This window comes from Nerophis ophidion, linkage group LG22, assembly GCF_033978795.1.
Source record: "Nerophis ophidion isolate RoL-2023_Sa linkage group LG22, RoL_Noph_v1.0, whole genome shotgun sequence".
Lineage (NCBI taxonomy): Eukaryota > Metazoa > Chordata > Actinopteri > Syngnathiformes > Syngnathidae > Nerophis > Nerophis ophidion.
The window spans coordinates 3,339,848-3,355,319 of NC_084632.1; the positions used below are offsets into that span (position 1 = coordinate 3,339,848).

The 15,472-nt window shown below is 39.2% G+C and overlaps 1 protein-coding gene across 3 annotated transcripts in view; it reads right to left on the bottom strand.

Moving 5' to 3' along the window:
- Nucleotides 1-15,472, bottom strand: part of spata1 (spermatogenesis associated 1) — a 51,553-nt gene that overhangs the window by 27,375 nt on the left and 8,706 nt on the right. For all 3 annotated transcript variants that reach the window (XM_061883024.1, XM_061883022.1, XM_061883023.1), the window contains 8 exons: nt 9,697-9,814; nt 9,589-9,642; nt 9,213-9,519; nt 7,987-8,071; nt 5,743-5,788; nt 5,593-5,668; nt 5,403-5,528; nt 3,607-3,779 (listed from right to left, as the gene is read on the bottom strand). In XM_061883024.1, coding sequence (XP_061739008.1) covers nt 3,607-3,779; nt 5,403-5,528; nt 5,593-5,668; nt 5,743-5,788; nt 7,987-8,071; nt 9,213-9,519; nt 9,589-9,642; nt 9,697-9,814 — 985 coding nt within the window. The remainder of the gene's footprint in view (nt 1-3,606; nt 3,780-5,402; nt 5,529-5,592; nt 5,669-5,742; nt 5,789-7,986; nt 8,072-9,212; nt 9,520-9,588; nt 9,643-9,696; nt 9,815-15,472) is intronic.

Here is a 15,472-nt window from a genome sequence, read left to right on the forward strand (position 1 = left end):
ATGTACCTTTTCAGTGACTACTAATAAAGGATGAACCGTTTCAGTGACTACTACTAATAATGGATGTACCTTTTCAGTGACTACTAATAAAGGATGTACCTTTTCAGTGACTACTACTAATGGATGTACCTTTTCAGTGACTACTACTAATGGATGTACCGTTTCAGTGACTACTACTGACGGCTGTGCCGTTTTAGGGACTACTACTAAAGGATGTACCGTTTCAGTGTCTACTACTAATGGATGTACCTTTTCAGTGACTACTAATAAAGGATGAACCGTTTCAGTGACTACTACTAATGGATGTACCTTTTCAGTGACTACTAATAAAGGATGAACCGTTTCAGTGACTACTACTAATAAATGTACCATTTCAGTGACTACTAATAAAGGATGAACCGTTTCAGTGACTACTACTAATAAATGTACCTTTTCAGTGACTACTACTAATAATGGATGTACCTTTTCAGTGACTACTAATAAAGGATGTACCTTTTCAGTGACTACTACTAATGGATGTACCTTTTCAGTGACTACTACTAATGGATGTACCGTTTCAGTGACTACTACTGACGGATGTGCCGTTTTAGGGACTACTACTAAAGGATGTACCGTTTCAGTGTCTACTACTAATGGATGTACCTTTTCAGTGACTACTACTAATAATGGATGTACCTTTTCAGTGACTACTAATAAAGGATGAACCGTTTCAGTGACTACTACTAATGGATGTACCTTTTCAGTGACTACTAATAAAGGATGAACCGTTTCAGTGACTACTACTAATAAATGTACCTTTTCAGTGACTACTACTAATAATGGATGTACCTTTTCAGTGACTACTACTACGAATGGATGTACCTTTTCAGTTACTACTACTAATGGATGTACCTTTTCAGTGACTACTACTAATGGATGTACCTTTTCAGTGACTACTACTAATGGATGTACCTTTTCAGTGACGACTACTACTAATGGATGTACCTTTTCAGTGACTACTACTAATGGATGTACCTTTTCAGTGACTACTACTAATGGATGTACCTTTTCAGTGACTACTACTAATGGATGTACCTTTTCAGTGACTACTTCTAATGGATGTACCTTTTCAGTGACTACTACTAATGGATGTACCTTTTCAGTGACTACTACTAATGGATGTACCTTTTCAGTGACTACTACTAACGGATGTACCTTTTCAGTGACTACTACTAACGGATGTACCTTTTCAGTGACTACTACTAATGGATGTACCTTTTCAGTGACTACTACTAATGGATGTACCTTTTCAGTGACTACTACTAATGGATGTACCTTTTCAGTGACTACTACTAATAATGGATGTACCTTTTCAGTGACTACTACTAATGGATGTACCTTTTCAGTGACTACTACTAATGGATGTACCTTTTCAGTGACTACTACTAATAATGGATGTACCTTTTCAGTGACTACTACTAATAAATGTACCTTTTCAGTGACTACTACTAATAATGGATGTACCTTTTCAGTGACTACTACTAATGGATGTACCTTTTCAGTGACTACTACTAATGGATGTACCTTTTCAGTGACTACAACTACTAATGGATGTACCTTTTCAGGGACTACTACTAATGGATGTACCTTTTCAGTGACTACTACTAATGGATGTACCTTTTCAGTGACTACTACTAATAATGGATGTACCTTTTCAGTGACTACTACTAATGGATGTACCTTTTCAGTGACTACTACTAATGGATGTACCTTTTCAGGGACTACTTCTAATGGATGTACCTTTTCAGTGACTACTACTAATGGATTTACCTTTTCAGTGACTACTACTACTAATGAATGTACCTTTTCAGTGACTACTACTAATGGATGTACCTTTTCAGTGACTACTACTAATGGATGTACCTTTTCAGTGACTACTACTAATGGATGTACCTTTTCAGTGACTACTACTAATGGATGTACCTTTTCAGTGACTACTACTAATAATGGATGTACCTTTTCAGTGACTACTACTAATGGATGTACCTTTTCAGTGACTACTACTAATGGATGTACCTTTTCAGTGACTACTACTAATAATGGATGTACCTTTTCAGTGACTACTACTAATGGATTTACCTTTTCAGTGACTACTACTACTAATGAATGTACCTTTTCAGTGACTACTACTAATGGATGTACCTTTTCAGTGACTACTACTAATGGATTTACCTTTTCAGTGACTACTACTACTAATGAATGTACCTTTTCAGTGACTACTACTAATGGATGTACCTTTTCAGTGACTACTACTAATGGATGTACCTTTTCAGTGACTACTACTAATGGATGTACCTTTTCAGTGACTACTACTAATGGATGTACCTTTTCAGTGACTACTACTAATAATGGATGTACCTTTTCAGTGACTACTACTAATGGATGTACCTTTTCAGTGACTACTACTAATGGATGTACCTTTTCAGTGACTACTACTACTAATGGATGTACCTTTTCAGTGACTACTACTACTAATGAATGTACCTTTTCAGTGACTACTACTAATGGATGTACCTTTTCAGTGACTACTACTAATGGATGTACCTTTTCAGTGACTACTACTAATGGATGTACCTTTTCAGTGACTACTACTAATAATGGATGTACCTTTTCAGTGACTACTACTAATGAATGTACCTTTTCAGTGACTACTACTAATGGATGTACCTTTTCAGTGACTACTACTAATGGATTTACCTTTTCAGTGACTACTACTACTAATGAATGTACCTTTTCAGTGACTACTACTAATGGATGTACCTTTTCAGTGACTACTACTAATGGATGTACCTTTTCAGTGACTACTACTAATGGATGTACCTTTTCAGTGACTACTACTAATAATGGATGTACCTTTTCAGTGACTACTAATAATGGATGTACCTTTTCAGTGACTACTACTAATAATGGATGTACCTTTTCAGTGACTACTAATAATGGATGTACCTTTTCAGTGACTACTAATAATGGATGTACCTTTTCAGTGACTACTACTAATGGATGTACCTTTTCAGTGACTACTACTAATAATGGATGTACCTTTTCAGTGACTACTACTAATGGATGTACCTTTTCAGTGACTACTACTAATAATGGATGTACCTTTTCAGTGACTACTAATAATGGATGTACCTTTTCAGTGACTACTAATAATGGATGTACCTTTTCAGTGACTACTACTAATGGATGTACCTTTTCAGTGACTACTACTAATAATGGATGTACCTTTTCAGTGACTACTACTAATGGATGTACCTTTTCAGTGACTACTACTAATAATGGATGTACCTTTTCAGTGACTACTAATAATGGATGTACCTTTTCAGTGACTACTACTAATAATGGATGTACCTTTTCAGTGACTACTAATAATGGATGTACCTTTTCAGTGACTACTAATAATGGATGTACCTTTTCAGTGACTACTACTAATGGATGTACCTTTTCAGTGACTACTACTAATAATGGATGTACCTTTTCAGTGACTACTACTAATGGATGTACCTTTTCAGTGACTACTACTAATAATGGATGTACCTTTTCAGTGACTACTACTAATGGATGTACCTTTTCAGAGGCTCCTTGCTTCTGTGGCTTGCTCCTGCTCTCCCTGGCGTGCAGCTGATGCAGGACTTGGTTGTAAAACATCTCCAGTTCTTGTCGCACACTCTTCAGAGCCTCTTCTAACGGCGCCGTGGCCTTCTTGGTATCAAAATACTTCTTTTTCCAGCTGTCACGAGCTGGTGGAGTCACAAAAGACAAAAAAAACATTAGTGCAAATACCACCAAAAATGTTTAAAAGAACTTAAACTACTTACTAAACATTCCAAGTGACATAATCATTCATAATTTTACTGTACTTTTTTTTTCCAATGATGTCATTAAATACACGTCTATTTCTACATTTTGTTTTTAAATATGTTTATTAAACAAATGTTAAAATATTTTACTTTTTCTATCAACTACAGTAGAAAAATGTTTGAGTTTTTTACCTTATTTAATTGTATAGTTAATGACATTTATAATATTTCAGAAAAAATTAATTAAATTAAGGAAAAACTATTTTGGTCATTAACTTAAGGCTTAATCCTTTTTACAAATGATCATTTTAAATGTATATTCTTACAAAATATTGATGTACATATATCCATGTACATACAGTCCTGGTCAAAAGTTTACATACACTTGTAAAGAACATCATGTCTTGACTTTCCCATCATTTCTACAAGTCTTATTTATTTTGTGATGTAGTAATTGGAACACATAATATTCATGAAGTTTGCTTCTTTTATGAATTTATTATGTCTCTACTGAAAATGCGAGGGTCAAAAGTATACGTACAGCAATGTTAATATTTGCTTACATGTCCCTTGGCAAGTTTCACTGCAATAAGGTGATTTTGGTAGTCATCAACAAGCTTCTGTTTGAATTGTTGACCACTCCTCTTGACAAAATTGGTGCAGTTCAGCTAAATGTGTTGCTTTTCTGTCATTAACTTGTTTCTTCAGCATTGTCCACACGTTTGGGAAGGCCATTCCAAACCCTTCATTCTAGCCTGATTTAGCCATTCCTTTACCACTTTAAACGTGTGTTTGGGGTCATTGTGCTGTTGGAACACCCAACTGCACCCAAGACCCAACCTCCAGGCTAACGATTTTAGTTTGTCATGAACAATTTGGAGGTAATCCTCCTTTGTCATTGTCCCATTTACTCTCTGTAAAGCTCCAAGTTCCATTGGCAGCAAAACAGGCCCAGAGCATCATACTACGACCACCATGTTTGACGGTAGGGCTGGTGTTCCTGGGAATAAGAGCCTCACCTTTTCTCCTCCAAACATATTGCTGGGTATTGTGGCCAAACAGCTCCATTTTTGTTTCATCTGACCACAAATCTTTCCTCCAGAAAGTCTAATCTTTGTCCATGTGATGTCAGATGAAACAAAAATGCAGCTGTTTGTCCTCAATACCCAGTAACATGTTTGGAGGAGAAAAGGCGAGGCCTTTAATCCCAAGAACACCATCCCTACCGTCAACTATGGTGGTGGTAGTATTTTGCTCCGAGCCTGTTTTGCTGCCAATGGAACTGCTGCTTTACAGAGAGTAAATGGGACAATGAAAAACTAAATGGCTGCAATGAAATAAAGAGTAAAAAATATAATACTTTCTGTACCCACTGTATATTCATTTTTTATAGGTCATGCTAAGGGACAAGCAGTAGAAAATGGATGAATAAGGTCAATATGTGACTATTAATTACAGCCACTGTATAAAATCCTTTTTAATAAGTCATGTTTACAATTAAGAATGGAGTTCCTCAAGGATGTGTTTTAAGACCACGACTCATCAAGACTTCTTTTGAGCCACCTTGGTTCCTGCGATGTCGGTTCTGGGCCAGCAAGTCTTTTCCTTTCCTGAGCAGCTCTTGTCTTCTCCACTCCAACTGCTTCCTTGCTTCCTTCACCAGCCTGATCTCCTCCATCACTTGTTCTCCTGAGGGACACAAGACCTTTGAAAAGTCATATCTGCGTCACCTGTGTCCTTCCTCCCCGCCTACTGGTGGTGTGGGTGCTCATGGTCAGGTCCAGACCCGGAGGAGGAGAAGTGGACAACACCATGGAGCCTTCAGTGGCCTTCACACAAACACACAACACTTGAGTCTTCATTTGACACAGGTGCCTTTGGAATGTTGCTGCTGCTTCATTACCACACTTGTTGTCTTACACCTGTGCACCTCTGCTGTCTTCCCCAGCCTGCACCAGCACAGGGATACCATTACAACCCATATCATCACAGGCATCAGGTGATGATACCAGAAGAAGCAGCATGTGATGATACAGAAGATGTAGCATGTGATGATACCAGAAGAAGCAGCAGGTGATGATACAGAAGATGTAGCATGTGATGATACAGAAGAAGCAACAGGTGATGATACAGAAGATGTAGCATGTGATGATACCAGAAGAAGCAGCATGTGATGATACAGAAGAAGCAACAGGTGATGAAACAGGAGATGTAGCATGTGATGACACAGAAGAAGCAACAGGTGATGATACAGAAGAAGCAGCATGTGATGATACCAGAAGAAGCAACAGGTGATGATACCAGAAGAAGCAGCATGTGATGATACAGAAGATGTAGCATGTGATGATACCAGAAGAAGCAGCAGGTGATGATACCAGAAGAAGCAGCATGTGATGATACAGAAGAAGCAACAGGTGATGATACAGAAGAAGCAACAGGTGATGAAACAGGAGATGTAGCATGTGATGACACAGAAGAAGCAACAGGTGATGATACAGAAGAAGCAGCATGTGATGATACAGACAAAGCAACAGGTGATGATACGGAAGAAGCAGCATGTGATGATACAGAAGAAGCAACAGGTGATGATACAGAAGAAGCAGCATGTGATGATACAGAAGATGTAGCATGTGATGATACAGAAGATGTAGCATGTGATGATACAAGAGATGTACCATGTGATTATACAGAAGAAGCAGCAGCATGTGATGATACAGAAGCAACAGGTGGTGATACAGAAGAAGCAGCAAGTGATGATACAGAAGAAGCAACAGGTGATGATACAGAAGAAGCAGCATGTGATGATACAGAAGAAGCAGCATGTGATGATACAGAAGAAGCAACAGGTGATGATACAGAAGAAGCAGCAGGTGATGATACAGAAGAAGCAGCATGTGATGATACAGAAGAAGCAGCATGTGATACAGAAGAAGCAGCAGGTGATGATACAGAAGAAGCAGCAGGTGATGATACAGAAGAAGCAGCAGGTGATGATACAGAAGAAGCAACAGGTGATGATACAAGAGATGTACCATGTGATGATACAGAAGATGTAGCATGTGATGATACAGAAGAAGCAGCAGGTGATGATACAGAAGCAGCAGGTGATGATACAGAAGAAGCAACAGGTGATGATACAGAAGAAGCAGCAGGTGATGATACAGAAGAAGCAGCAGGTGATGATACAGAAGAAGCAACAGGTGATGATACAGAAGAAGCAACAGGTGATGATACAGAAGAAGCAGCAGGTGATGATACAGAAGAAGCAACAGGTGATGATACAAGAGATGTACCATGTGATGATACAGAAGATGTAGCATGTGATGATACAGAAGAAGCAGCAGGTGATGATACAGAAGCAGCAGGTGATGATACAGAAGATGTAGCAGGTGATGATACAGAAGCAGTAGGTGATGATACAGACGATGTAGCATGTGATGATACAGAAGAAGCAGCAGGTGATGATACAGAAGAAGCAGCAGGTGATGATACAGAAGAAGCAGCAGGTGATGATACAGAAGAAGCAGCAGGTGATGATACAGAAGAAGCAACAGGTGATGATACAAGAGATGTACCATGTGATGATACAGAAGATGTAGCATGTGATGATACAGAAGAAGCAGCAGGTGATGATACAGAAGAAGCAACAGGTGATGATACAGAAGAAGCAGCAGGTGATGATACAGAAGAAGCAGCAGGTGATGATACAGAAGAAGCAGCAGGTGATGATACAGAAGAAGCAGCAGGTGATGATACAGAAGAAGCAACAGGTGATGATACAGAAGAAGCAACAGGTGATGATACAGAAGAAGCAACAGGTGATGATACAGAAGAAGCAGCAGGTGATGATACAGAAGATGTAGCATGTGATGATACAGAAGAAGCAACAGGTGATGATACAGAAGATGTAGCATGTGATGATACAGAAGAAGCAACAGGTGATGATACAGAAGATGTAGCATGTGATGATACAGAAGAAGCAACAGGTGATGATACAGAAGAAGCAACAGGTGATGATACAGAAGAAGCAGCAGGTGATGATACAGAAGGAGCAGCAGGTGATGATACAGAAGAAGCAACAGGTGATGATGCAGAAGAAGCTACAGGAGATTTAGCAGGTGATGATACCAAGGGAGTATGATATCACCTGTGTGCAGGTGTTTCCTCCACTTGATCTCTGCTTGCTTTCTGCTGAACTTTCTTTTTCTTCTTGCACTTGTCTTCTTCTTTACCTGATGGACACAAACTCTTATTCATTCTTGTTTACATATCACATCAATATGTTTACATATCACATCAATATGTTTACATATCACATCAATATGTTTACATATCACATCAATATGTTTACATATCACATCAATATGTTTACATATCACATCAATATGTTTACATATCACAATATGTTTACATATCACATCAATATGTTTACATATCACATCAATATGTTTACATATCACATGATTATGTTTACATATCACATCAATATGTTTACATATCACATGATTATGTTTACATATCACATCAATATGTTTACATATCACATCAATATGTTTACATATCACATGATTATGTTTACATATCACATCAATATGTTTACATATCACATGATTATGTTTACATATCACATCAATATGTTTACATATCACAATATGTTTACATATCACATCAATATGTTTACATATCACATCAATATGTTTACATATCACATCAATATGTTTACATATCACATGATTATGTTTACATATCACATCAATATGTTTACATATCACATGATTATGTTTACATATCACATCAATATGTTTACATATCACATCAATATGTTTACATATCACATGATTATGTTTACATATCACATCAATGTTTACATATCACATCAATATGTTTACATATCACATCAATATGTTTACTTATCACATCAATATCCACAAAGTTCAATGAGCAGGTTTTCATTGACCTTTGTTAGTTGAATTTATTCATGTATTTTTTTTTTGCACCATGACTAGGGAAGGTTGTTTGGATCGTGTCATATAAGTAAATGCTGTGCTATTATTGCAAAGTACTTTTAAGGGTCATTACTCACATTAGCCACGAGATGGCAGCAAATATGTCACATTGAGGCACTGGCTGGTGTTTAGGATTCATGTGAAGGTGCGACGCCAGGCTTTGTTGAACTCATGACGTCTCTCAGGTAAAAATGAACCTTTGCCCTTGTTGCCGTACAGCAAGTCATTAATTCATCTTAAATATGTCTACTGATGAAAATAATATTGCCGTTTATTTAATAATAAAATCAAATCTAAATTTGATGTACAAATAATTGTCTTATGAAGTAAATATCTGAATATATTTCAGAATTTTGAATAATTTCACCTTTATTGTGTAGAAGTGGTCCACTTGTCCTTTGGTTACTCTGTCCTGACTCCTCCCACTCGCTCCTCTTGCCACACCCATTTTCATCTTCATCCTCAGCCTGCCCTTCCTCTTCCTCAGAGGAGCTGAACTCCTCCTCCTCCTCCTCCAGGCTGTAGGTGGGCGGAGCCTGATGTGGGAACCTAAGGGCCTCCTCCGGCGAGCTCCAGGTCTTGTGGGGGTCAAAGGTCACAGGGGAGGCGGGGCTGAGCGAGTGAGAAAAGTCGTCGTCCGCGACAGGAAGGAGATAAAGTTCTGGCTGCTCGGCCTGGCGACAACAATTTGTGCAATCAGCAGCGTGCACTGCGAGCAGTCTTGGTGTGAAGGTCGTACGCACGTAAGGCGGAGCGAAGGTTTTCACTTTCACTTCCTTCTCCTGCTTGCTTCTCACCTGTCACAGCAGACACACATGTGACCGCCGTCGGCCAATCAGAGGCTGACTTACCAGGGCCAGACTGCGACCGACGCATTTCAGGAAGCAGAACTTGTCCACGCTTCTTTCTGAGCCCAGGACATCAAGGAGGTCAGTCCTCAGAGCTTTCAGGCTGACGTCAGGATGAACTCTGACCTCCAAACAAAAAAGGCATCGATTAATTTTCCAACCTCGTCAAGCGACTCAGACATGACAGCTTTATTCTTACAACTTTGACCTGTTTTCCGAACAAAAAGAGACTTTTATTCTGAAATTTTACAGGTACTATTACATGAAAAAAGTCGTTATTCTTGCCTTGTTGCATCATTTTTCTTCAAATATAATCACATTTTATGAGCTTCCTGTTTGACTATTTTACACTTAATTGGTGAAAAAGACCTCGGCAAAAACATTTTTTATTAGAAAAATTTAAGAAGGATAATAACTTTTACTTTTAATAACTGCTGGCCTCACTATGGACTGGACTCTCACTATTATGTTGGATCCACTATGGACTGGACTCTCACTATTATGTTAGATCCACTATGGACTGGACTCTCACTATTATGTTAGATCCACTATGGACTGGACTCTCACTATTATGTTAGATCCACTATGGACTGGACTCTCACACTATTATGTTAGATCCACTATGGACTGGACTGTCACTATTATGTTAGATCCACTATGGACTGGACTCTCACTATTATGTTAGATCCACTATGGACTGGACTCTCACTATTATGTTAGATCCACTATGGACTGGACTCTCACTATTATGTTGGATCCACTATGGACTGGACTCTCACTATTATGTTAGATCCACTATGGACTGGACTCTCACTATTATGTTAGATCCACTATGGACTGGACTCTCACACTATTATGTTAGATCCACTATGGACTGGACTCTCACTATTATGTTAGATCCACTATGGACTGGACTCTCACTATTATGTTAGATCCACTATGGACTGGACTCTCACTATTATGTTAGATCCACTATGGACTGGACTCTCACTATTATGTTAGATCCACTATGGACTGGACTCTCACTATTATGTTAGATCCACTATGGACTGGACTCTCACTCTTATATTAGATCCACTATGGACTGGACTCTCACTGTTATGTTAGCTCCACTATGGACTGGACTCTCACACTATTATGTTAGATCCACTATGGACTGGACTCTCACTATTATGTTAGATCCACTATGGACTGGACTCTCACACTATTATGTTAGATCCACTATGGACTGGACTCTCACTATTATGTTAGATCCACTATGGACTGGACTCTCAGTATTATGTTGGATCCACTATGGACTGGACTCTCACGATTATGTTAGACCCACTATGGACTGGACTCTCACTATTATGTTGGATCCACTATGGACTGGACTCTCACTATTATGTTAGATCCACTATGGACTGGACTCTAACTATTATGTTAGATCCACTATGGACTGGACTCTCACACTATTATGTTAGATCCACTATGGACTGGACTCTCACTATTATGTTAGATCCACTATGGACTGGACTCTCAGTATTATGTTGGATCCACTATGGACTGGACTCTCACGATTATGTTAGACCCACTATGGACTGGACTCTCACTATTATGTTAGATCCACTATGGACTGGACTCTCACTATTATGTTAGATCCACTATGGACTGGACTCTCACTATTATGTTAGATCCACTATGGACTGGGCTCTCACACTATTATGTTAGATCCACTATGGACTGGACTCTCACTATTATGTTAGATCCACTATGGACTGGACTCTCACACTATTATGTTAGATCCACTATGGACTGGACTCTCACTATTATGTTAGATCCACTATGGACTGGACTCTCAGTATTATGTTGGATCCACTATGGACTGGACTCTCACTATTATGTTAGACCCACTATGGACTGGACTCTCACTATTATGTTGGATCCACTATGGACTGGACTCTCACTATTATGTTAGATCCACTATGGACTGGACTCTAACTATTATGTTAGATCCACTATGGACTGGACTCTCACACTATTATGTTAGATCCACTATGGACTGGACTCTCACTATTATGTTAGATCCACTATGGACTGGACTCTCAGTATTATGTTGGATCCACTATGGACTGGACTCTCACGATTATGTTAGACCCACTATGGACTGGACTCTCACTATTATGTTAGATCCACTATGGACTGGACTCTCACTATTATGTTAGATCCACTATGGACTGGACTCTCACTATTATGTTAGATCCACTATGGACTGGACTCTCACACTATTATGTTAGATCCACTATGGACTGGACTCTCACACTATTATGTTAGATCCACTATGGACTGGACTCTCACTATTATGTTAGATCCACTATGGACTGGACTCTCAGTATTATGTTGGATCCACTATGGACTGGACTCTCACGATTATGTTAGACCCACTATGGACTGGACTCTCACTATTATGTTAGATCCACTATGGACTGGACTCTCACTATTATGTTAGATCTACTATGGACTGGACTCTCACTATTATGTTAAATCCACTATGGACTGGACTCTCACTATTATGTTAGATCCACTATGGACTGGACTCTCACTATTATGTTAGATCCACTATGGACTGGACTCTCACACTATTATGTTAGATCCACTATGGACTGGACTCTCACTATTATGTTAGATCCACTATGGACTGGACTCTCACTATTATGTTAGATCCACTATGGACTGGACTCTCACACTATTATGTTAGATCCACTATGGACTGGACTCTCACTATCATGTTAGATCCACTATGGACTGGACTCTCACTATTATGTTAGATCCACTATGGACTGGACTCTCACTATTACGTTAGATCCACTATGGACTGGACTCTCACACTATTATGTTAGATCCACTATGGACTGGACTCTCACTATTATGTTAGATCCACTATGGACTGGACTCTCACTATTATGTTAGATCCACTATGGTCTGGACTCTCACTATTATGTTAGATCCACTATGGACTGGACTCTCACTATTATGTTAGATCCACTATGGACTGGACTCTCACTATTATGTTAGATCCACTATGGACTGGACTCTCACTATTATGTTAGATCCACTATGGACTGGACTCTCACTATTATGTTAGATCCACTATGGACTGGACTCTCACTATTATGTTAGATCCACTATGGACTGGACTCTCACTATTATGTTAGATCCACTATGGACTGGACTCTCACTCTTATATTAGATCCACTATGGACTGGACTCTCACTGTTATGTTAGCTCCACTATGGACTGGACTCTCACACTATTATGTTAGATCCACTATGGACTGGACTCTCACTATTATGTTAGATCCACTATGGACTGGACTCTCACACTATTATGTTAGATCCACTATGGACTGGACTCTCACTATTATGTTAGATCCACTATGGACTGGACTCTCAGTATTATGTTGGATCCACTATGGACTGGACTCTCACGATTATGTTAGACCCACTATGGACTGGACTCTCACTATTATGTTGGATCCACTATGGACTGGACTCTCGCTATTATGTTAGATCCACTATGGACTGGACTCTAACTATTATGTTAGATCCACTATGGACTGGACTCTCACACTATTATGTTAGATCCACTATGGACTGGACTCTCACTATTATGTTAGATCCACTATGGACTGGACTCTCAGTATTATGTTGGATCCACTATGGACTGGACTCTCACGATTATGTTAGACCCACTATGGACTGGACTCTCACTATTATGTTAGATCCACTATGGACTGGACTCTCACTATTATGTTAGATCCACTATGGACTGGACTCTCACTATTATGTTAGATCCACTATGGACTGGACTCTCACACTATTATGTTAGATCCACTATTGACTGGACTCTCACTATTATGTTAGATCCACTATGGACTGGACTCTCACACTATTATGTTAGATCCACTATGGACTGGACTCTCACTATTATGTTAGATCCACTATGGACTGGACTCTCAGTATTATGTTGGATCCACTATGGACTGGACTCTCACGATTATGTTAGACCCACTATGGACTGGACTCTCACTATTATGTTAGATCCACTATGGACTGGACTCTCACTATTATGTTAGATCCACTATGGACTGGACTCTCACTATTATGTTAGATCCACTATGGACTGGACTCTCACACTATTATGTTAGATCCACTATTGACTGGACTCTCACTATTATGTTAGATCCACTATGGACTGGACTCTCACACTATTATGTTAGATCCACTATGGACTGGACTCTCACTATTATGTTAGATCCACTATGGACTGGACTCTCAGTATTATGTTGGATCCACTATGGACTGGACTCTCACTATTATGTTAGACCCACTATGGACTGGACTCTCACTATTATGTTGGATCCACTATGGACTGGACTCTCACTATTATGTTAGATCCACTATGGACTGGACTCTAACTATTATGTTAGATCCACTATGGACTGGACTCTCACACTATTATGTTAGATCCACTATGGACTGGACTCTCACTATTATGTTAGATCCACTATGGACTGGACTCTCAGTATTATGTTGGATCCACTATGGACTGGACTCTCACGATTATGTTAGACCCACTATGGACTGGACTCTCACTATTATGTTAGATCCACTATGGACTGGACTCTCACTATTATGTTAGATCCACTATGGACTGGACTCTCACTATTATGTTAGATCCACTATGGACTGGACTCTCACACTATTATGTTAGATCCACTATGGACTGGACTCTCACACTATTATGTTAGATCCACTATGGACTTGACTCTCACTATTATGTTAGATCCACTATGGACTGGACTCTCAGTATTATGTTGGATCCACTATGGACTGGACTCTCACGATTATGTTAGACCCACTATGGACTGGACTCTCACTATTATGTTAGATCCACTATGGACTGGACTCTCACTATTATGTTAGATCTACTATGGACTGGACTCTCACTATTATGTTAGATCCACTATGGACTGGACTCTCACTATTATGTTAGATCCACTATGGACTGGACTCTCACTATTATGTTAGATCCACTATGGACTGGACTCTCACTATTATGTTAGATCCACTATGGACTGGACTCTCACTATTATGTTAGATCCACTATGGACTGGACTCTCACTATTATGTTAGATCCACTATGGACTGGACTCTCACACTATTATGTTAGATCCACTATGGACTGGACTCACACTATTATGTTAGATCCACTATGGTCTGGACTCTCACTATTATGTTAGATCCACTATGGACTGGACTCTCACTATTATGTTAGATCCACTATGGACTGGACTCTCACTATTATGTTAGATCCACTATGGACTGGACTCTCACTATTATGTTAGATCCACTATGGACTGGACTCTCACACCATTATGTTAGATCCACTATGGACTGGACTCTCACACTATTATGTTAGATCCACTATGGACTGGACTCACACTATTATGTTGGATCCACTATGGACTGGACTCTCACTATTATGTTAGATCCACTATGGACTGGACTCTCACTATTATGTTAGATCCACTATGGACTGGACTCTCACACTATTATGTTAGATCCACTATGGACTGGACTCTCACTATTATGTTAGATCTACTATGGACTGGACTCTCACTATTATGTTAGATCCACTATGGACTGGACTCTCACTATTATGTTAGATCCACTATGGACTGGACTCACACTATTATGTTAGATCCACTATGGACTGGACTCTCACTGTTATGTTAGCT